Here is a 22,001-nt window from a genome sequence, read left to right on the forward strand (position 1 = left end):
CCCTTACTCTCCTTTTCCTCTTTTAAAGGTCTTTAAACAATGTAAGTGACCGATAAGTCACTTATAGTGGCTGTGCCCTGCACAGGAGGCAACAGTGACTTTGTGTCACACTCTCCTAGGTGTGTGTTTCTGGAAAACAACAGAACCATTTGGTGTGTTCTAGCTTACACTAGGTGCCTCACAAAAGCTGACAAGTAGCAAACAGCAAGCTGTTGGACTATTTGACACCAGAGTTGTGGGTGAGAATAGCATAGGTGCCATGCTTAACAATGATATTCAAATGCTACTTCTAAAAAATACCATTTTACATATCACAAAAATGCTTTGTGAACTAGTTGTAAAGTTTACCAGTAATAGTTGGGTCTAGTTATAGGGGGTGTCTGTATGACATTTAGATGACATTTAGGAGGCCTGCATGCAGTGTAAGTGGGAGAGTCAGATTTGAGCCTGGGGTGTGTGTGTGTGTGTGTGTGTGTGTGTGTGTGTGTGTGTGTGTGTGTGTGTATGGATCCCATGTGCTTTCTGCTCCCTCTATTGTCATTTTTTAAAAAATATTTTTTATTTTGATTTATTTGACAGAGAAAAAGGGAGAGAGGGTGAAAGAATGGGCATACCGGGGCCTCCAGCTACTGCAAACGAACTCCTGATGTGTGCGCCCACCTGTGCATCTGGCTAACGTGGGTCCTAGGCAAATGTCTTACCTGCTAAGCCATCCCTCCAGCCCTATTGTCATCTTTTTAAAATGCTGCAAAGCTGAGGTGTCATTCAGTGCAATGTCCCTGTGGAGAATGCATTTGAGTGATAAGTACATCTGCCCTGCTTATGTGGACACTTGCTAATCCCAGGTGCCTTGTAACTGCTGATTGTGGTCCAGGCTGTGCTACACAAGCCCTCATAGGTGATGGGTTACTTTACCCCAACTTCATTGCAAGGAATACTTGTGTAAGATCTGTTAAGTTACTATAGAGTTGAAACAGTATTTTCATTTATTTGAGAGAGTGAAAAAGAGATGGAGAGAGATGTAGAGAGGACAGCATGGGCGTGCCGGGGCCTGTAGCCACTGCAAACAAACTCTAGATGCATGTGCCACCTTCTGCTGCTGGGTCTACATGGGTGCCAGGGAATCAAACCCAGGCCGTGAGGCTTTACAAGCAAGTACCTTTAACTTCTGAACCATCTCCCCAGCCCTCAAATACTATTTGTAGAAGACATAGAAAATATAAGCCCAGTAACTTTGTGCCAACATGTCACACAGTGTCATATTGCCATACACATTTTGAATGCTCCAGCACCGGTCTATAACCACACTTTGAATTATGGTGTGCTTGATGAGACCTGAAAGAAAGTATTTTTGACATTTTTAAAAGACAAGTTTATAGTATAAAGGAATGTCATTGTCAAGCTATGTGGGAAAGAGCATAGTGTACAGTTGTTTAAATTATTATTTTTTATTTTTATTTATTTGAGAGAGAGAGAACGAGGCAGAGGAAGAGAGAGAGAAAGAAAATGCCAGGGCCTCCATCCACTGCAAATGAACTCCAGATGCATGCGCCACCTTGGACGTCTGGCTACATGGGTCCTGGGGAATCGAACTGCGGTTTTGGCTTTGCAGACAATTGCCTTAACCACTAAGCCATCCCTCCAGCCCAATTGCTTAAATTATTATAAAGTTCTTTACTTTTGGTAACACCTTAGATAAGCAAGAAGAATGGAACTCATAGAATAAAGATCACTTCTGCAAACCTTATGTGATTGTCATTTCTTCCATCTTTTCCTGCTCTTGTTTTGGTTAATCTTGTCTCTTAATCAAGTCATCGGAACTGAGAGCTTTATTGAACAGCTTACTGGGTATAAGCACATTCTTGTAGCATAGCACCATAGTTTGGGGGAATGGACTCTGATGAATGATTTAAGTGTCAGCAAACACTTAGGACAAGGAAGCCAGCAGCTTCCTTCTGTCCCATCTCTGCCACACAGCTATAGTGGTGCTTATGACACATGAAGCAGGCATTTGAGTTACCTCAGTTTTCCAGAGGAGGGGCCTCAGTCCATATAAACTCTTACTGGCAGAACTGGACTTAATCTAGATTCTGTAAGTCCCTGGGCTGGGGTCACAACAGGGCAAGTGGTCCTGTGGTTACATTAGCTGCCCAGAAAAGATGGAATTGGGTGAGGTGCCCACTGGTTCCAGTTACTTCCTTGTAAACTAAGCCACAGCTGGTCCTGGCATAATGACCATTACTTTCTAATTTGAAATTTCATTCCTCTTTACATTCTTTTTTTTGTTCATTTTTATTTTTTATTTACTTGAGAGCAACAGACAGAGAGAGAAAGAGGCAGATAGAGAAAGAGAGAATGGACGTGCCAGAGCCTTCGGCCACTGCAAACGAACTCCAGATGTGTGCGCCCCCTTGTGCATCTGGCTAACGTGGGTCCTGGGGAATTGAGCCTCAAACTGGGGTCTTTTGGCTTCACAGGCAAGTGCTTAATTGCTAAGCCATGTCTCCAGGCCCCTCCTTACATTCTTAATCTGTCCCTATCCAAGTATTGCTCCTTCAACTGTCCAATGGTTTAGAAGTCTTAGCCACACATTGTGTGTGTGTGTGTGTGTGTGTGTGTGTGAGAGAGAGAGAGAGAGGGAGAGAGAGGGAGAGAGAGAGAGAGAGAGAGAGGTGATTTACCTGTGTGTTCATGTAGATGTTGACACCAAGTGTCTTCTTAATAGCTCTCCACTTTTATTTCTTGAGACAGGGTCTCACCTGAACCCAGAGGCCCACAGTTTGGTTAGTCTAGCTAGCCAGCTTGACCTGGGGAACCCATCTCTACTGGAATTACAGGTGGGCTGCCACAGCCGCAATGTTTACATGGGTGCTGGGGATCTGAACTCTGGTCCTCAGGCTTGTGGAGCAAGCACATTCTCCACTGAGTCGTCTCTCAGCTCCCAGCCAAGTATTAAGGTGTAGCTGAAACAGCACAGGAGTGGTTTAGGGCTGCAGAACCAGCCTTTGTCTTGTGCCAGTGCACGAAAAGACTGAAGAATCTATAAATGGAAAAAATCACCATTTTTCTTTTGACAATCATCTCTTTCATAAGTACACCCTTATGTTCACAGGAACAATGTGATTTGGGGTCTAACTTTCCTGTGGAAATCAAGGAAACTGAGGCCTTGAGTCCTTCCAAAGGCAACGTCTTCCCCCTTCCACACCTGTACTGTCTAGTATGGTGGCCATGCAGCACAAGTGGCTGTTGGAAATTAGAAATGTAATTCCTCAGAGCCACTAGCCACATTGCAAGTGCTTAAGAGTCATACATAGCCCATGGCACCCTTCAATACTGGAGAGCAGAAGCAGAATTCACCCTCTTCCCAGCAGTTCCACTGGCCAGGCCGTGTCCTTAGGATGTTCGGGCACATACGGTTCAGGAAGGTCTGCTTTCTGACCTGCTCTGTGTGACAAAGGCAGAGGAGGTCCTCCTGCCTCCTGGGACGGCCGATAAAGGCTCTAGCACTACGCGGCTTTGAGTGTGAATTCTGGCTTCATGACCTTCGTCCCGTACCTCAAGCTCTATTAGTTTCGGAACCCTCGTATTTAGATGGAAACTGTGGTAAGTGCCATTGGAGTTTTTCTAAGAACAAAGGTGGGAATTTTATCAGCACATAATGACACCCATTTTGCAGATTTGCTTCACGATGCCATGGTTGGATTATCAGGACAGTAAAGAGGCACCGTTCTATGGCTTTCTTAGACTTTGTAGAAGGTGTATTGCTGACTGGAACATCCCGTCATTTCTTCTGTTTAAGGCTTTAAGGAATATTCGTGATTAGCATCTGGCTTCTGGGTCCATACTCACTCAGCACTTGGGTATTTACTGTCGCTACAGGCACAGGGGAAGCAGTGGACAGCAAGTCATTAAGATAGTGATTACCAGCCTGGGCTTTGTGACACCCCTGAGTCTGTCTAGGGATCTCAAGAGGAGTTATAAAATTTTCATGTCAAGTTTAATTTGAATTCACTTTAATATGTTTTTAAAGTGGCATATGGCACTTTGAGGACAGGAAGAAGTCACAAAGTCCACAAACTCATGAAGATGTAAATGACTGCACTGTTGGAGCATCTCTCACAGTAGACATTTCATAGCAAAGGCATGTTGAATTTGGTCTCATTCATTACAGAGCAAAGGACTGCTACTTGTTTGGTCACATTCTTCATTTAAGAAATATTTAAAAATGCTATTTACTTTTTATTTCAACATGTCCACTGTGCATTTCCACAAAACAGCAGGCTTTTCAAAGGAAAAAAAAAATCAGAACTATAAACACAAGGTACAAGGTTTTGACTCCCTACAGTCAGTTTTACAAATCCACATACCGTACATTCATAGGTGGGATTCAGCCTGTCACCCACTTTTACACATCTGTAATTCCACAAGCATAATAAATACATCTGATTTTTAAAGGTCACTTAAAATGAGCCATGATAATTTACAGTACAGTATGGTTCAAGTGCAAAAATAACTTATCTGTTTAATTCTATTTCTCTCAATTGTTTGAAGCTGTGTTTCTGGTGAAGCTTGACATCCAAGTACAGAATCTCTTCTCCCAGGCAGGCATAGGGTTGAGCAGAATTGAGTCATGGAGGATCTTTACTTTGCAAGTCATCCCGGCTGCTCCAAATCAGCTCTACCTGTTTGTAACTGTCTTCTGGGTTCTGTGTTCATCCTCGACATCTATATACATATAACTGGCCTTCACACAGTTAGAGCAGCATTTGCTTTCCACAGGCTTCCCCTAGGTTTCCGGATAATCTGCTTCACTCTCTAGCAGCAAGCATTTTGGGTGAGTCATCTAGCCATACTTCTTACACAGTGGCATCCCTATATCTGAAAAGTCCAGTGTCCGACTATGTTTTCTTGGGAAAGAACATTCTGAGATTTGTTTCTTCAGTCACTAGAAAGCATTTCCTATTCCCCACCCCTCTTGTTCCAGTCTTGTTCTGTTTACTATTTCACAAACAAACTGACTTAACTATGTCATTTTGAAAAAGTTGTATCCCTCCCCCAGGCACTTAAATCTTATACTATCCTTTGTAAATAGTACTGCTTAATGAAAGGAACCCTCAGGAATTCAGTGATTTTTAGTTGTTTTATTCCCTTAGCTAATTAGAGCCCAAATCACTAGAAAATAGTAAATAGTGACAGAGGCTATTTGAAAATATTAGTATATTTATAAACCCATGTCTACTGAGCCACAGGATACTGAGTTGGTTGGCGTCTTTAAAATGTTCCCTCATTTCTGGTCATTCTCAAAGCCCATTTAAAACAAAAGGCATTTTAAAGCTCTGCTTAGCTTTCAGTAGTCACTAACAGCTTTTGCTGTTTAAAGTACTATTTTCATTATATACCATATGCATATAAAAATATATTTGCTTGACATATGCAAAGTTTATAATGAAACTTAACATTCATTTAAACAAAAGCATTGTAGCACTAGTTTTTATCTGGTTATTTTTTAAATATGTCTGTTTTAAACACGGTTCTCTTCAAGACAAACAAAACTACAGATGTACTGCTCCTTCCCAGTTTGTATTAGGAACTCAATAAGTAGAATAAATAATCATAAGAGGGAAATTATATCAACATTTACCTGGAAACCCTTTCATTCCCTCCACTTGCTGAATGTAACTGCTGATGTCCACCCTTACAGCACTGGCTTGATGACCTAACAACCAGAAGTCCTCACTAAACACCATTTCCTTTAGCATCTCCAATGAGACTATGCAAGTTTCCCTTTTCCTGACAACATGTACTGTAGCTCGTGTGTGTGTTGTATGTGTGTGTGTTTCATGTCAATGAATTTAGATATTAGTAGCTTACGTATGCGGTGCTAGGCTCCTCTGGTGAGGTGTGTTCAGAGTTGGGGCCTTGCCCTCTGTCCTGGCTGAAGTGCCCAGTTCCATGCAAGGTGTAGGACAAATGGGACCCCTCAGTGTCCTCCTGCAGCTGCCTGAGCCTGTTGCCCCTCACTCCGCACACCCGGGGCCACGCTGGGATGAGCGGGGATGGGCTGAATCTGAGACGTTGCTGTGTCGGGCGGTGGCTGGTTTCTAGGTGTTTCAGAGGGAGCCTCACAGGGGACACGCTGGGTTCCGCTAGCTGGAGGATTTTCCCGATTCTCACTGGTCCCCTGGAAGTAAAACCACGTTCCACAGTGAGAGAGAGCAAATACATCCTATGCCTTATATATGCCACAGCAAACATGGGGAGATTGCTTGAAGAGCCCATTTCAGGGACCAAGAAATAGAGGAATAACAGAAATTCTTACCTTTCATCTCTTTTCCTATGTGCAACTGCCAGAGCCGCATGAAAAACATAAACACTATAAGCACACTCATCTTGTGGATAAGGAAACCCCAATACCAACATTCCTGTCACTGCTATGCAAACATCTTACATCAGCAAATATTTCCGGAGGCCCCCCCCCCCCCGACATGTGGCATGTCACCATGGGATAACCGAAATGCTGGCCAACTGCTAAGACCACTGTAGTAGGAACCAGATGATACTCTATCCAAGAGTGAGTATAAAATGGACTCTCAGCCTCAAGACAACCAGGAAACCAATGCCCCATAACTTAAGTCCTACTGTAAACCTGGGGTTTCAAAATAAGCACTAAAGGCTAAGCAAGACAGAGCAGGGTATGCCAATAACACACATGTAACCAGTGGTGAGTAACAAGTACACACACACTCACTCCGGTACAGTTCAGTAAAATGCTATAGAGTTTTGCAAGTCAAGAAACATGACTGTTGGGCTGGAGAGATGGCTTAGTGGTTGAGTGCTTGCTATGAAGCCTGAGGACCCTGGTTCAAGGCTTGATTTCCCAGTACCCATGTAAGCCAGATGCACAAGGTGGCACATGTTTGTTTGCAGTGGCCAGAGGCCCTGGGGCGCCTCTTCTTCTCTCTATTTACCTCTTTCTCTCTCTCTCTCTGTCTCTCTTCCAAATAAATAAAAAGAAAAATAAATTTTAAAAATGTGTGGTTTCTTGAAATCAGGCACATGCCTTTAATTCCAACATTTGGGAGGCAGAGGTAGGAGGATTGAAGTGAATTCAAGGCCAATTCCAGATCAGCCTGGACTACAGCCAAACCCTACCTCAGAAAAATAAATAAATAAATAAAAATAGTTTCTTTTAAATAAATACTAGTTTCAATAGCTGAATACCCACCCAAACTTTTCATTTCTGTGAGTGATTTTGCAATGTGAACAAAGTAGCATACTATAATGCCTTCATAAGAATAACCTCCACCACTCATTAGTTCTTACTGCTCTTGACTCATACCAGCAGAGAATCATCTTTGGAGCTGGATGAGCTAACGTGCCTGGGAACCCTAGGAGTACAGGAAGTAATGCAAATACTGCCACTTGGGCCACTAGCCTTTGTCCCACTTCACTTTCCTGCCTTAGAGTATGAAGGTCTTCGGGAGCGCCCCCCACCCCACGTGTAGTCCCGGTCTGAGCAGAAGTGGCGTGGGCTTATTAGCTTCAGAAACAAGGAGGGAAGACTGCATGGATGGGCAACATAGGGTTCCCAGTGAATAATCAGATTTGATAAAAAGTCCTCAAAGATTGGGTTATAAAGCCAAGATTAGTTAAGGTAGTTTGACAAATTTCTGAAAAGGAAATTACTCTCTATTTTCATGTCTTCCTCATTAATTTTTTCCTTCAGCATCCTCTAACTACACTAAATGTAGAGTTGATATGACTCTAAAAAGGAGAGCCTAATATAAACGGGGAAGTAGATTTATTCCTTTTGCTAAACTTCATAGACACCACACTCACTTTCCAAAGCCAGGATACAATTTTCATTGCATTATTACTAATTGTATAAATATGATTTGATTTTACTCCTCTGGGAATGAGGAAAAACCACACAAAGCCATCCTCCCACTGAGTTTGTGCCTGTCAGGCCCATATAGTGGTTTGTGTTGTTAATTAACTCAATTGGTATTTGTTGTATTCTCAGTGTATATAATCCAATTAGAACTCTGAATTATAGAGATTAATAAATACAATTTCCAAAAGCAAGAACCATATGTTCTTACTGCTACTGGTATCTGTCAGTGCTGAAATATGAAAGAAGTGTAAAAGTTGGAATACATTTGCTTCTTTTTAAAAAAATATTTAGTTTTATTTATTTACTTGAGAGAGGGAAAGAGAAAGAATGGGTACTCCAGGACTTCCAGCTACTGAAAACAAACTCCAGATGCATGCATATGCCACCTTGTTCATCTGGCTTACGTGGGTCCTGGGGAATTGAATGAACCAAGGTCCTTTGGCTTTGTAGGCATGCACCTTAACTACTAAGCCATCTCTGCAGCCCTAGATTTGCTTCTTTTAAGAATTATTACCTTGGGTTGGAGAGATGGCTTAGCAGTTAAGCACTTGCCTATGAAGCTTAAGGACCCCAGTTCGAGGCTCAATTTCCAGTACCCACATAAGGCAGATGCACAAGGTGGCCCATGCATCTGGAGTTTGTTTGCAGTGGCTGGAGGCCCTGGTGTGCCCATTCTCTCTCTCTCTCTTTCTGTCTCTCTCTCTCTCTTTCTCTGTCTGTCATTCTCAAATAAATAAGTAAAATATATCTTTCTAAACAAAAAAGAATTATTAGCTCTATGGTAAAGTCATTATGATATCCATAAAGCAAAACTTTCCCTCTTAAAGACTCTTAAAGGACAGTGATCTCCCAGATGACTGGGATCATTTGTTTGCACATCTGTTTTCCCACCATGCTTTGATGAACTAGAAATGAGTGGTCATGAGGGTGCTCTGGCTATCCCTGCACTGCTCACCTGTAAAGGCTGTATCTCAGAAGCACGGCTCTCTCTGGTCAACTGCATCATCTCTTTAACTTGGTAAAGCGCATAGACAAAGGTCACCCAGGGAGAGGCGCTGACCCCCCAAGCTGGCTTGTTCACATCTTCCTGTTCTTCCTGGTGTTTAGTTTTCTTGGGCGGAAGTCTGGTCTCCATGCGTGGCATGACATCCTCCGTCTGTTGCTGTACCAAGTCGATGGTTGCTATGGGAACGGGACTGGAGGGAACAGGAATTCTTTCTGCCAACATTGTCTTGTCTGGGGAGAAAAATAATGTTGAAATTATTTTTCAAGAATTTTCTACATATTTAAACAAAGGTAAAATGAAGCAAGCCTGACACATGGTGCATACCTATCATCACAGCTACTTGAGAAAAAGCCAGGATTGGTGCTTTGTTCTGAGTATCTCAGTGGAATTAAAATGCTTCTCTGAGGTTCTGTAACATGTGAGCTCTTCTCTAAAGAAACACTTCAGGTACCGAGGCCAGTGCTCCTGGAAGGGCAGGAGACCCAAAGAGCAGCCTTGGGCTGGGACCAGTGTGAACAAGAACAGGAAGGTTCAATTGGTTGACCTTTGTCACTAAAATTTTCTCAATTACACGTTATATCTGATATCACCTCCCTTTTGTATCTTGATTTTAATAAAGGCCATACCTATAGGAGATGCTTCGAGTTTAAACTTCAGACTTTTTTTTAAATTATTTTTTTATTTTTATATTTTAGAGGGAATAAGCCAGAGAGAGACAAAAAGAGAGAGGGAAAGAGAGAGAGAAAGAATTGGTGTGCCAGGTTCTCAGCCACTGCAACTGAACTCCCGACACTTGCACCACCAAGTGGCTTTGTGCAACTTTGCACGTGCCAAGCCTTTGTGTGTCTGGCTTATGTGGGATCTGGAAGGTTGGACATGGGTGCTTATGCTTCTCAGGCAAGTGCCTTAGCCACTAAGCCATCTCTCCAGCTCTTCAGGCTTTTTTTTTTTTAAATGACAGTAAAGGTACAGAAATTATTAATACCACCCCTTATCCCTAATAGTAAAATTACCATAAGGCCTTATGTGTATCTGCTTTCAATCTGAAGTCCCTTAGGAGTACCAGGAAAGTTTAAAAGCAATGAGCACCATAAAATAAAATGGACATGAGAAAACCTCAAGCAACTTAACAATCATTATATTTTTCAGCATAATAGGTAGGTCCCTTCTCTAACATGGGTTCACTTGTGAACTCTGAGAAAATGTAGCTAAGAAGGCTAGTTGTGTTCTGTTAGAACCTGTAGGTTTCTGAGGAACATGTGTAGAATTCCCACGGGTTTGGAACAATAAAACCATCAAGAAAGAATGGAGCCAGGCTTAGTGTCACATACCTGTAATCCCAGCAAGGCCAGTCTGGGTTACATGGAGACCAAGTCTCCAGCCCCACCCCCTGCACACACACAGAGAAGTGCATGTTTACCTTCCTCCTCATCTGGCACTGCCAGCCACTGGATAAGGGCAAAGAGCAGGAGAATCACCAGGCAAGCCATGCCAATTCCTCGGAAGGTTGCAGCAGCCCCTTTGAAAACAAACAGAGCAGGCCATACAGGAGCTCCAGGAAATGCAGATAACCTTTATCCCCAACTGTCAGTGTTCTAAAAGTTCAGGGCAAAAGAGGCACAGTTCTCAATGAACCCGAGAAAAGTGTCCTATAGCTCTATAGAAATGGAAAAATACAGGCCTGGGAGGTTATTTATAAACCCTGGTGCTGGTATTTGATCTGTTCAATAAAGAACCATCTTTGCATACCTTCCATCAGGATATGGAATAGTCAGCGGCACTCTCCTCTTCATAAAGACTATCTACCCACCTATTAACAAATAGGCCTGTTCATCTGTTGTTGGAACAGCAGGGCTGAAACTGGGTTGTAAAGTCTCGGGTACCTGAACCTCCTTTTTCTAGACGACTGAGCAGTCGAGAAGCCTGGAGCCAAATAACCTGAGGTCTACCTTAGCCCCTGTATTATTTCCAATAAAGGAGAGTGGATGAGGCAGATGCACTGTGTCGAACAGATCAAGTGACAAATCAATCCTGCAAACAGTTAAGATTTCCCTGGTTCAGAGTCACTTGATGGAATCACAACCATGAAGCCGCTTTTCTCCAGCACGGTTGCCAGCATGTTCTGTACTTCACTTTCAAGTGACGACACAAGAGCCTGTTCAGTTCCTCATTAGGCTCTCTGTCAGAGAAGTGCCTAGGAGATGGCTCTGCTACCTTATAAACCTGAGCACATGGACTACAATTAGATTGACCATGAAATCTAGAAAGGATAAGGCTGTGGGCAATGAATTCTCATAATCTTTGGTAAGAATTAGAATTTACTTAGACATGGCAGAAAAATCATATCTTTGCCAAAGAAAACGGGAAGAAAGAGAAAGTCACTCTTACCAAAGTAATTGACTAACACGCCTCCGATCATGGCACCACATCCTCGCCCCAAACCTAGGTGAAGACCCTGCAGAATGCCCTGCGCAGACGTCCTCAGCTCAGGGGGAACGGCGGCACTGAGGTACGAGATGCACGCTGCCCAGATAGCCGCATGGGTCACTCCTAAAGGGGAAGAACAGGTAGGAGTGAATGTCTGCCCAGAACTACTTACACCACCCATTTGTAGAGTGAATTATTTAACCAGGGACTCATAATACATACACGTGTGCCTGCGCACGCGTGCGCGCGCACACACACACACACACACACACACATAGGCAACATACATATTTTACAATAAAATATACATAACAAAATATATCATTTTAACCATCTTTAAGCATACAGTTCAGAGGTAGCAGGTATGCTCACCATCACTACCACCCATTTCCAAAATGCTTTTAGTTTTGTCATCCTAGAGAGCTCTGGCCCCTTGACCTTTCAGACCAGCTTCTAGCAACTGTCATTCTCCTTTCCCTGTCTGGAGGTATTACTGCTCTAGGTATTTGCTGTAAGTGGAATCATATAGTATTTGTTATGTTTGTGCCTCGTTTATTTTACTTTAGCAGAATGTCGGTAAGGTTTAGTCCACTTAGTAGCCTGTGTTGGAATCTCCTGTTCTTTCAGGCTGAATAATATTCTGCTGCATGGATAATATTCTGTTGTATCTGTTGATGGCCATTTGAGTTGTTTTGTCCTTTTGATTGTTGTGAATGATACTGTATAGACTGGTTCATAAGTACCTATTTGACTCACTGATTTCAGCTTTCTGGGACACACAGCTGGACGTGGAATGGCTAGCTAGTCCTGTCTTTCATTAGATGTTTAACATAACACTTTGAAGCATCAAACCATTTTTCACAGGATCTGTCCTACAGTAGCATTTTACATTTCCACCACAATGTACATGATAGCCAGTTTCTCCATGCCCTTACCAGAACTCGTCTTTGTTGATTTTTCTTTCAAATAACAGCAAGCCTAGTGAGTGTGTAGGGTCTTGCTGTATTCTTGACTTGTGTTCCTCAATGATTAGTGATGCAGAGCATCTCTGGGTGTTTATTGGCTGTTTGGGCATCGTCTTTGGAGAAATGTCTATTTGAGCTAGAAAAAGTCATGATTCCTGGGGTTGGCAGAATACCTGAGAGAGGCGGTTGTATGGAATTACTGTTAGCCCTAGACTAAGCATGGACCTAGTCTCACCTACGAAAAGTCAAAAGAGGGAGCAAAAGGGTCATGCTACTTCCAAGTAGCTCAAGAAGTTACATAGGAATACAACCCCCCCCCCCCCAGCATCCAAAGGACTTTTCACAGTGTGAGCATACAATGGAAAAGTCACCTGGGCTGACCATGCTTAAGTAGCTCCATCATGGCAAGAATGTGATTTTCCTGGGCACAGTTGATTACATGCCTCATCACTAGCTAAGAAACATCAAAGAAGCTTCCTATGTCGTATTCTTGTTTCAGTCATTATTTCAAGTTGATTGTTGTGGTGCTAAGGATTCAATTTGGCTCTCACACATGGTAGGCAAGCACTCTACCATTAAGCTACATCCCCAGAACTGAGTTATTTTTTAACTGTAAAGACAGATTAAGTGGTTGGTGGTTGTGTGTGTACTTAATTAATTTCCACAGAAGTCAAATAAATTATTTGCTTTGTGTGGCTAAACAAATGCAATACTTTAGATAATGTCAACTTTCTCAGAATTGAATAATGCCTGGAGAGATTAATTATGAATGTTGATACATTTGTACACAATGGGAATATTCTCATTTATATTATTAAAAATTCCAGGTCAGCCTGGGCTAGAGTGAAACCCTACCTCGAAAAACCAAAATTTTAAAAAAGTTAACTTTCTTTATTTTCAGATGCATCCATTCCAAAGAAATAAAATTAATTCAGTTCATTAGTAAAATGCAAACTGATGATTCATCTTTAAGAAATGATTGCAGGAGACGGGAAACTACATCATCGGTGGAAGGCTAACTTCACTGGTTACTATATGTGAACCATCAACTGCAGGAATTAAAAGCAGACCTGCACAAGCCGGGGTACTTATATGACCACAGCATTAAAATATATCTTTTGGTTGTAATTTTAGATAAATAAATCTGGAAATTATCCTCTTACATGCAAAGGCTTGATTACACACAAAAATATTCCAGTAATAACATATTCTCTCTTCCTTCCCTTCCTCCTCCTCCCTTTTCCTCTCCCCCCTGCCCCACCCTAGCAAAACTATGCTTTCTAAAACTTTGAGTCTTCTAAGATAATTAAAGCATTTTCCAGCAGGATGACTTCAGTCAGGAAGCCTTGAATCTATTTTTAGAATGCCTTGGCTGGTATTGAGAGTTGTAAAAGAATTTCTCCAGTCAGACTTGCAGACTCTCCTTATTGTTTGAGAGGGGGGCTGATTATCTAAGATCTAATATATATTGAAATATTTAAAACTGATTTCTCTGAAATAATTTGTTTTGATATATCCCATTAATGGAGCAATCAACGATCCCTCTTCCTAGAAAATAGAAAAACTAAGCAGTTAATTAGAAGAGATGGGGTGAGTAATATTACCTCAAAAGACAATTGTGGAATTATGGTTCTTCTGATTAAACTTCAATATGAAGCTCTCTACCATTACTCATAACTTCAAACTCTTGCCAGGGTGTTAGCGCAGCTGTGCTCTGGTTTTAAAGTAATAAAAGAGCAACCAGAAACCTAAAACCCTTTGAACATTTTCTATGTTTATAAGACAAGATTGAAGCAGTATTAGCAATTGTTGTGTTACCTAAAACAACTTGCTCTTAAATTTAGGAGGTGAGGGCTTAGTAGTTAAGGTACTTACCTGAGAAACTTAAGGACCCAGGTTCAATTCTCCAGTACCCACATAAGCTAGATGCACAAGATGGCGCATGTGTCTGGAGTTCATTTGTAGTGGCTAGAGGCCCTGGCATGTGCGTGCTCACTCTCTCTCTCTCTCTCTCTCTCATCTTGCCCCCCTCTCTCAAATAAATAAATAATAAAAATTTAAAACAATTTAGGAGGTGAAAGGCATAAGCTAAGAAAATCAAATAGTGGAGCTGGAGAGATGACTTAGCGGTTAAGGTGCATGCCTGCGAAACCTAAGGACCCAGGTTCAATTCTCCAGGTCCTACGTAAGCCAGATGCACATGGTGCCACATGCATCTGGAATTTGTTTGCATTGGCTAGAGGCCATGGCAGGCCCATTCTCTCTCTCTCTTTCTCTGTCTCAAATAAATAAAAATGAAAGAAAGAAAATCAAATGGTGAACTCCCTTAATTTTCACTTGAAGACCTACAAAAAAGCAGCAGATGACAGTTCTCTATTGATGAAATATGCAGTATGTATTGATACAGGCAATGGCATTATACAAGGGCTATAAAAGTTTAAACCATTAAGAATGTAATAGTTCTGAAATAAGATATGACAATAAGCAAAGCATGAGGATCTGAGTTCAAATCCACAACACTAACGCTAAAGCTGGGAACAGCTCATGTCTGTAATCCCAGCACTAGGGAAACAGAGACAAAAAGATCTCTGGGGCTCACTGGTCAGCTACTCTAGCCTAATCAGTAAGCTCGAGGTACAGCAAGATACCCTATCTTTAAAAACAAGGTAAAGAGGGCTAGAGAGATGGCTCAGTGGTTCAAATTATTATTTGTAATTACAATTATTAAAAATAATTGTAATTAATAATAAAATTTGATTAGTAATATTACAGCTTCTTATACTACAAGAAATTACGCTGTTTACATAGACTATTTATTCCTCCGAATCATAGGGACTGTTTTGTCCCCAACTTCTGAGAAGCAAATTGAGCCACAGAGAGATTAAAAGGCTCTGTTCAATGACAGAGAGAGGGCAGTAGAAGAAGATCTGAATTTAAGGTTTCTTTCTTCTTTTTATTTTTTGGTTTTTCAAGGTATGGTCTTGCTCTAGTCCAGGCTGACCTGGACTTCACCATGTAGTGTCAGAGTGGCCTCCAACTCACGGCAATCCACCTACCTCTGCCTCCCAAGTGCTGGGATTAAAGGTGTGCACCACCACGCCTGGCTTGAATTTAAGATTTCTAAATCCAGAACTGAAGTGCTACACTGTATGTCTTTACAATAACTCCTGAAGAACTCTGAAGCAAAGCTAACTGCTTGGAGAGGGATTTTTTTTTTTTTTCCAGTAATACCAAACATGCCCACGGATTTTCCTTCTTAAAAATGAAAATTCTTACTACTTCCTTACCTTCCTAAAGGGCTCACATATCATAAACACTCGCAAATATTTCATATGCTCCCAGTAGTGCCTTATCTTATAATATTTTCTAATGTGTATTTCCAAGTTGGTCAGTTCTGGCCCACAATAGAGTTCTACTTGCAACAAATGGCATTAACAAGCAAGAGAAAAAATTCTTTCTTCTCAACTAGACAGTGGCTCTTTGTGAAATAGTGTCTGGCTTCAGGAAATCACCTCATGATGCCTGGGAGAGGTGAGAACTGACTAAGTATTGGGAACTGGGATTGTTTGGTTTGTTTTGTTTTTGCCATTGATATATACTCACTGAACAAAATAAAATCACCCCATTAGCACCAGTATACAGAATCAGCTAAAACAAACCTTTATGGCTGAGAGACCAAAGCACACATTTCAACATTTCAGTTAGTTCGGTGTGCTTCTCACATGCAGGGATAGGAAAAGCTTCAGGAAGACCACGGTGAAGGTCAGCAGGAGGCTGCTTCTCCTCAGTGAAGGTCTCCGTGGGCAAGTAATAAAAGGAGTCTGCATTGACTAAGGTAATGCTGGCTGTTCTAACACATAAGCTGTTACAACAAACAGACCCTTGTTTCTTGTTTGCTTTTGTTTTCCGAGGTAAGGTCTCACTCTAGCCCAGGCTGACCTGGAGTTCACTGTGCAGTCTCAGGGTGGGCTTGAGGTCATGGCAGTTCTCCGCCCTCTGCCTGGGACTAAAGGCTCTTTCCTGGCTTGCATGAAGCCCAGTGGGCAGGAGGCAGGCGCGGAGCAGCTCTGCCCCATAGAGGCGTTCATGGACCCAGGCTGCAGACTCTCCTCTCGGTGCCTAGTTCCCTAAGTTCCCCATCCAGCTCACACAGGAGAGAGACAATAGCACGTGAGAGATCTTATGAGCCAGGTTGGAAAAAAATGACACAATATTCTGCTCCTATTCCATTTCCAGAACCAGTTACCTGGTCATACCCAACAGAAGGGATGTTGGGAAGAAGAGTCTAGCTGTATGTCCACGACGAAAGGGAAACGCAGGTCAAGGCTCCCTGGCCCGGCTCCCTGCCACAGCGGAGGCCCTCAACCACAGTGGGCTTTCCAAACTAGCACACAGGCCTGCCAAGAGCAACCTGCTTTGCAGAGCAGCCCAGATCTTCTGTGTGTCATGTGAAAGAGATGTGGGAAAGCACAGCAGTCTACCAGCGGACAGCACCTCACACTCGCCATGCATTCACCCCGCGCCGTCCGTGGACAGCGCGCCCTGGGCCAGGTGCCCGCCCAGGCGCTGAGAACGCGACAGGCCGTCCTCAGCCACCCCGGCAGCGTGTGCTGTGCACCGTGGCACAGCATGGAGCGGTGAGTGAAAGGGGGCAGGACTAACCGGAAAGAGCAGCAGTGGGCTCCTTGAGGACACACTACCTGGCACCCAGCTCAGGACTTCCCACCCAGCAGCTCTGGAGTGAAAGGACCATGGGCTAACAGGAGGCAGGCAGTGGTCTGTATGCTGGGAAATGAGGAAGAATGTGCTGTGGTAAACGGTACTCTGGGTAAGGTTGGGGGAGGCCTCCACATTCCATCTATAAGTAAAAGCACACAAGAAATAAAATAGTAGGCCTTTTCTATAAGTTTTAGCTTGCAAATTGAAAAAAAAAAAAACAAAGCAAGTTCCATTAAAAAAAAAAAATAATGTCCACCTGATGCAACAAGCTTTTGGGGCCATCATGAATGTTACATGCTGACATTATGCCTCTGGCATACTTTAAAGCAGCTTTAGGAGTAGCATCCAAAACTAAGCATGTTTAATATCAAGGCTTGGCAATACTATATTCTATTTGCTCACTGTTTTCCCACATGAGGCCACACATGAGAATGACTTCTACAGCAAAGGTGGTAAAAATGTTAAGATGACTTTAAGAAGAATTTACACTGACTAGTCACAATTCCCATATGTTTTGGTCACCAGATTGTACAGCTTAATCTCTTAGAAGGAAATTCTTGTAAAGCATTTTTTCCTTTGGTATTGACTTTTATTTCTTTAGGAATGGCTTCATCTGCACGTTATTGTATGTTATTTAATATCTACTGGACACTAACTGTGAGTCAGGTACTGTACTGTGCTAAATATTTTGTGCAGATGGGTTTATGTACTACTTGCTATCAGCTTTTCTACAGACCGAGCCTGAGAGGTAGAGGGATTGCCACCTTCCCAAAGACACAGAGCTTATAGGCAGAGGAGCTGGAATGCAAGACAAGAAAGCACCATGGTTTCCAGATCACTGCAGACACTGGGAAACTCCTGCAGGCAACTTAAAGAATGAAGAGAGGGTGTGAGTGAACCAGAGAGACAGTGTTTTTATACAGCAAGGTGTCACTTTTGAGGAGCTGTGACATGGAAGGTTCATTTTTTTAGTAAATTTTTGATATATTACTTGAGATTTCAAAATTAGAAAACACCACCTACAGTACCAGATTCAGGAAGTTCTTTGATTCAGATCGAACAGCAAACATTTATAGCACAGCTTCCAATATACACAACTCTAAGGAGAATTCAGGAAGTATAAGGCATAGGCTTTGTAGTCATAGTTTAAACTGAGGAGAAAAAACAAACTAGTCTTTATAAAGTAAAATGAGAGCAGATAAGTGCTAAACCATGTTCATACATTTGAAAACTCACAAAAAGCTGAGTATGTGGTACAACGGCCAGGATAGGATTCTTGGACCAGAAGACATTTCAAATGAATACCAAATGGGCAAGGTAAAATTTCTGCTCAGAAGGAAATCCTTTATAAGAATTGAACAACTGTAAAATACGGAGCGATAAAGAATATAATGTCTTGGGCTGGAGAGATGGCTTAGCGGTTAAGCGCTTGCCTGTGAAGCCTAAGGACCCCGGTTCGAGGCTCGGTTCCCCAGGTCCCACGTTAGCCAGATGCACAAGGGGGCGCACGCGTCTGGAGTTCGTTTGCAGAGGCTGGAAGCCCTGGCGCGCCCATTCTCTCTCTCTCCCTCTATCTGTCTTTCTCTCTGTCTGTTGCTCTCAAATACATAAAGAAAAAATTTTTTAAAAAAGACTATAATGTCTTGATACTAAATTATAAGACTCTTCTGATTAAAGATCAGTTGTAACAGGACCTGACTTTTGCAGGCTAGCCTACTGACTATAATGCTAAGCTTAGAATATCTGTCTGTTAGAGCCATTCATGTAAAAAACTGCAAGTATTTCAAGGGTTAAGTCAGACAGAAAATTTCCAATATTGATGATAACAGATAAGAATCATGTCTCGGATTTCCACTGTCAGGTAAGGGCTGGATGGTAATCCTCTTAGAATTTCTATTTGCTCTTCTAGCACAGAAGAGGGGGGGAAACCATGGTTCTTACTTGGCTGAATGGGCATTCTGTCTATGACAAGCAAAATAAAAGTTCATAAATGCCAGCCAGGCCCTCCTAGTGGTGACACTGAAAAGCCATCTTTAAAATCTTAACCCAGCTCCCCACCAGTAAAGTGTCCTACACAGAAAGAGCTGGCCTGGACCTTATTTTCACCCTTCAGTGCTGGAGCCATTAATTCAAGTAACTCAAGAGGACCTAATCAAATATTTATATTCCTGATCACAGTCACAAATGTTTAAGTGCTTCATGTGCAAAAGTAAAGGTGAAAATTCCCATGTGCTGTTAAAATTAGATCTTGAGAGAAATAAATCGCAGCCTAATCTCAATACCACCACCATTATCTAACAGTGGCTTCAGGAAATTAGGTTCACTTTCTTCTTTTTATTTATTTATGTTGTGTGTGTGTGTTCATGGGGCCTTCATGTGTGCAGGGTGAGTGAGCATGTGTGTGCTTGCATGTGGAGCAGAGGACAACTTTGTTGTTGTTCCTCAGAAATACCATCTACTTTGTGTGTGTGTGTGTGTGAGAGAGAGAGTTTGTCATTGGCACTTCACCAACTTTCTTTTTTCAATAAATTTCGCACTCCTTGTGGGCCGGAAGTGCATCTTTTGCTTCTTTTGATGGTGCCACCAGTTGCCTTCCTGGCGGCACGTTTGCTGACAAATGGTATCTGAATTCTAGAAGCATGAGGCTGGAAGAGAACACTGACTAGCAGATATCACAGTTCCAGGCAGCACCCAGTGTTCTTGTCTTATTATTTATTTATTTAATTAATTTAAGAGAGGGAAGAGGCTGATAGAGAATGGGCACACTAGGGCCTCCAACAGCTGCAAACAAACTCCAGGTGCATGTATCACCTTGTATATCTGGCTTATGTGTGTCCTGGGGAATGGAACCTGGGTCCTTAGGCTTTGCAGGCAAGTGCCTTAACCACTAAGCAATGTCTCCAGCCCCAGTGGCCTTATCTATAAATGTGTCTTTCCTACGAAAGGAAAAAAAATTATCTTGTCCTCATTCCAACAGCTAATTATTACTAGAATGGCCTGAGGATAAAGAACTCTGTTATGATTGAGAGCTTCAAGGGATGAAGGAAAGCAAGGAATTTTCTACTGAAAGAGAGAGACTGGCGCCTACACAGAATACAGCAGAGCTTTTGTCTCCTCCCCTCTTGCTGTGGTAGTTTTGGGGGTGGAGCAGGAGGAGGAATGATGAAGAGAAGGACTTCACTTGCATTGTTTTTAAGAAGACGCCCTTGCATAGTTTAAAATCAAAATATGGAAGTGCTGACTGATCAATGTCAAAATCATCAGTTAATAACCCCCCCCCCCCAGCTCTCTACCTTCCTGAGACTTTGACATGACACCAGTTAAGTAACATTTCCAGTCGATGATAAGAGGTATTTTCCCCCCTGCAGGGATGAGGGTAGGATCAGGCCCAGGGGCTGAGCACCTGCTGGGTAGGCACATGCGCCCATCTGGAACAGGTCTATCTCAGCAGCGGGCTTGTCCTACAGTTGAATCAGTCCATGTCTTGTTGTCATCCCGTCCTGTCTTTACTGCATCCTACTAAACAAGAGTCTCTTTTAAGGGCAGGGACTTCAAGGTCATTTGACAAGCAAGCCCTGTGCTGGCAGCACGAATCCAAACTGCCAAAACAAACAAGCCTTCCTTCAGTCAGAAATGTGTTCTTATGATATAAGATCTACTTCACACAATGATCCACTACCTTCTGTGGGGATGAGCAGATGTCAACAGAGGCAAAGGGCTTGTTTTGGTTGTGCAGCCAAAACACCAGCGCTCCCTCCTGCCAGGGACTGACGCCTCCTCCAGCTTTAGAAGCAGTGAGCGTGTGTGCAGAGGTGGCCACAGAGCCCTCTGTTGGTCTAGCAGATGATGCATGTACAGATTTTGCTTCAGATCAGTAACCAGACCTGTGCTGGTGCAGGGGGAAAGAAAACAAAGCAGAAGTATGATACAGCTGGCCCCAGGAAGAGAATGCCTGTTTAGTAGGTTCTGAACAGGTTCAGGTCCTCACATCGTGGGATGACATGCCCTTAGGTACATACTGGTATTTTGAAAATACGTCCCAGTCGGTAGCTTGGGATGGTAATGATGTCATCGAGCCCTGTCATAGTATAACTCCATTGTTCCTGAAGATGCCACCTGGCTTTCTCCAGTGTACTTTGGCACATGGCTCTGCCCAGGCCAGGATGCCTGGTTTGAGTCACCTGGTAGATTGCTAGTGGGTCTTTAAACACTGGCTCCCATATTATTTCCTTAGGAAAATTTTCACTAAAATCTCAGCCTTCCACTCCCTACTTCCCAAAGCTAATTACTCCCTCCATTGAGCTCCTGACTACATGGCACATTTTTCTACATGCCCATCTCACACACTGTGAAGTAATTGTACATTTACACATCTGCCTTCCAGAACAGATGGTGAGATCTACAGGCTTACTCCATTCTTACAATTATAGTACATTCAACATGCTCTTTGGCTCTTAGTAGGCACCTCATACATCTTTGATAAATAAACAGGAAAAGATGTTTCAAGTTCACAAGAAATAGCATTTATGTTTCCCTCTTATAAAATTCTTCTATTGTTCCTTTAATCTCTCATGAATGCTTAGTTTTTTTTGTTGTTTATTTGTTTTTGTGTTTTCTAGACAGAGTAGTCACAAAGTAGTCCTGGCTGGCCTCAAACTGGTTGCAATCCTCCACCCTCAACCTCTTGAGTGTTGGGATTACAAATGTAAGCCACCATGGCCAGTTTCACGAGTGCTTTTTTTGTCTAGAGTCTCTTATGCAAACAATTGTTTTCTATAGAATTTATATTAAATTGAAGGGAGAAAAAAAGGCATTTGCATGAATCATTACAATATACTTTTTCAGTAGGCATACACATATGTTGTCACGGAATCTGCACATGGCTACATATCAATAAATAAGGCAATTAAACCAGAGAAAATAGGAACCTGTAATGAGAAATTCCAAGAATTAGAGATTCCTGTAGTTCATGTTGAGAGCCTTAATATTC

At 42.4% G+C, this 22,001-nt stretch overlaps 1 protein-coding gene across 4 annotated transcripts in view; it reads right to left on the bottom strand.

The window, feature by feature from the left end:
• Window positions 1–3,996: 3,996 nt before the first annotated feature.
• The window catches only part of Mfsd6 (major facilitator superfamily domain containing 6), a 70,329-nt gene continuing 52,324 nt past the window's right edge, over window positions 3,997–22,001 (bottom strand). For 3 of the 4 annotated variants that reach the window (XM_045147848.1, XM_045147849.1, XM_045147850.1), the window contains exons 4-7: window positions 11,289–11,450; window positions 10,321–10,419; window positions 8,850–9,130; window positions 3,997–6,181 (exon numbers count right to left, since the gene is read on the bottom strand). In XM_045147848.1, the coding sequence (XP_045003783.1) occupies window positions 5,981–6,181; window positions 8,850–9,130; window positions 10,321–10,419; window positions 11,289–11,450 (743 nt within the window). In that variant the 3' untranslated portion in view covers window positions 3,997–5,980. Of the gene's footprint in view, window positions 6,182–6,319; window positions 6,345–8,849; window positions 9,131–10,320; window positions 10,420–11,288; window positions 11,451–22,001 lie in introns of all 4 variants that reach the window. The other variant, XM_045147851.1, reaches the window with a different exon arrangement.

This window comes from Jaculus jaculus, chromosome 4 (assembly GCF_020740685.1).
Source record: "Jaculus jaculus isolate mJacJac1 chromosome 4, mJacJac1.mat.Y.cur, whole genome shotgun sequence".
NCBI lineage: Eukaryota > Metazoa > Chordata > Mammalia > Rodentia > Dipodidae > Jaculus > Jaculus jaculus.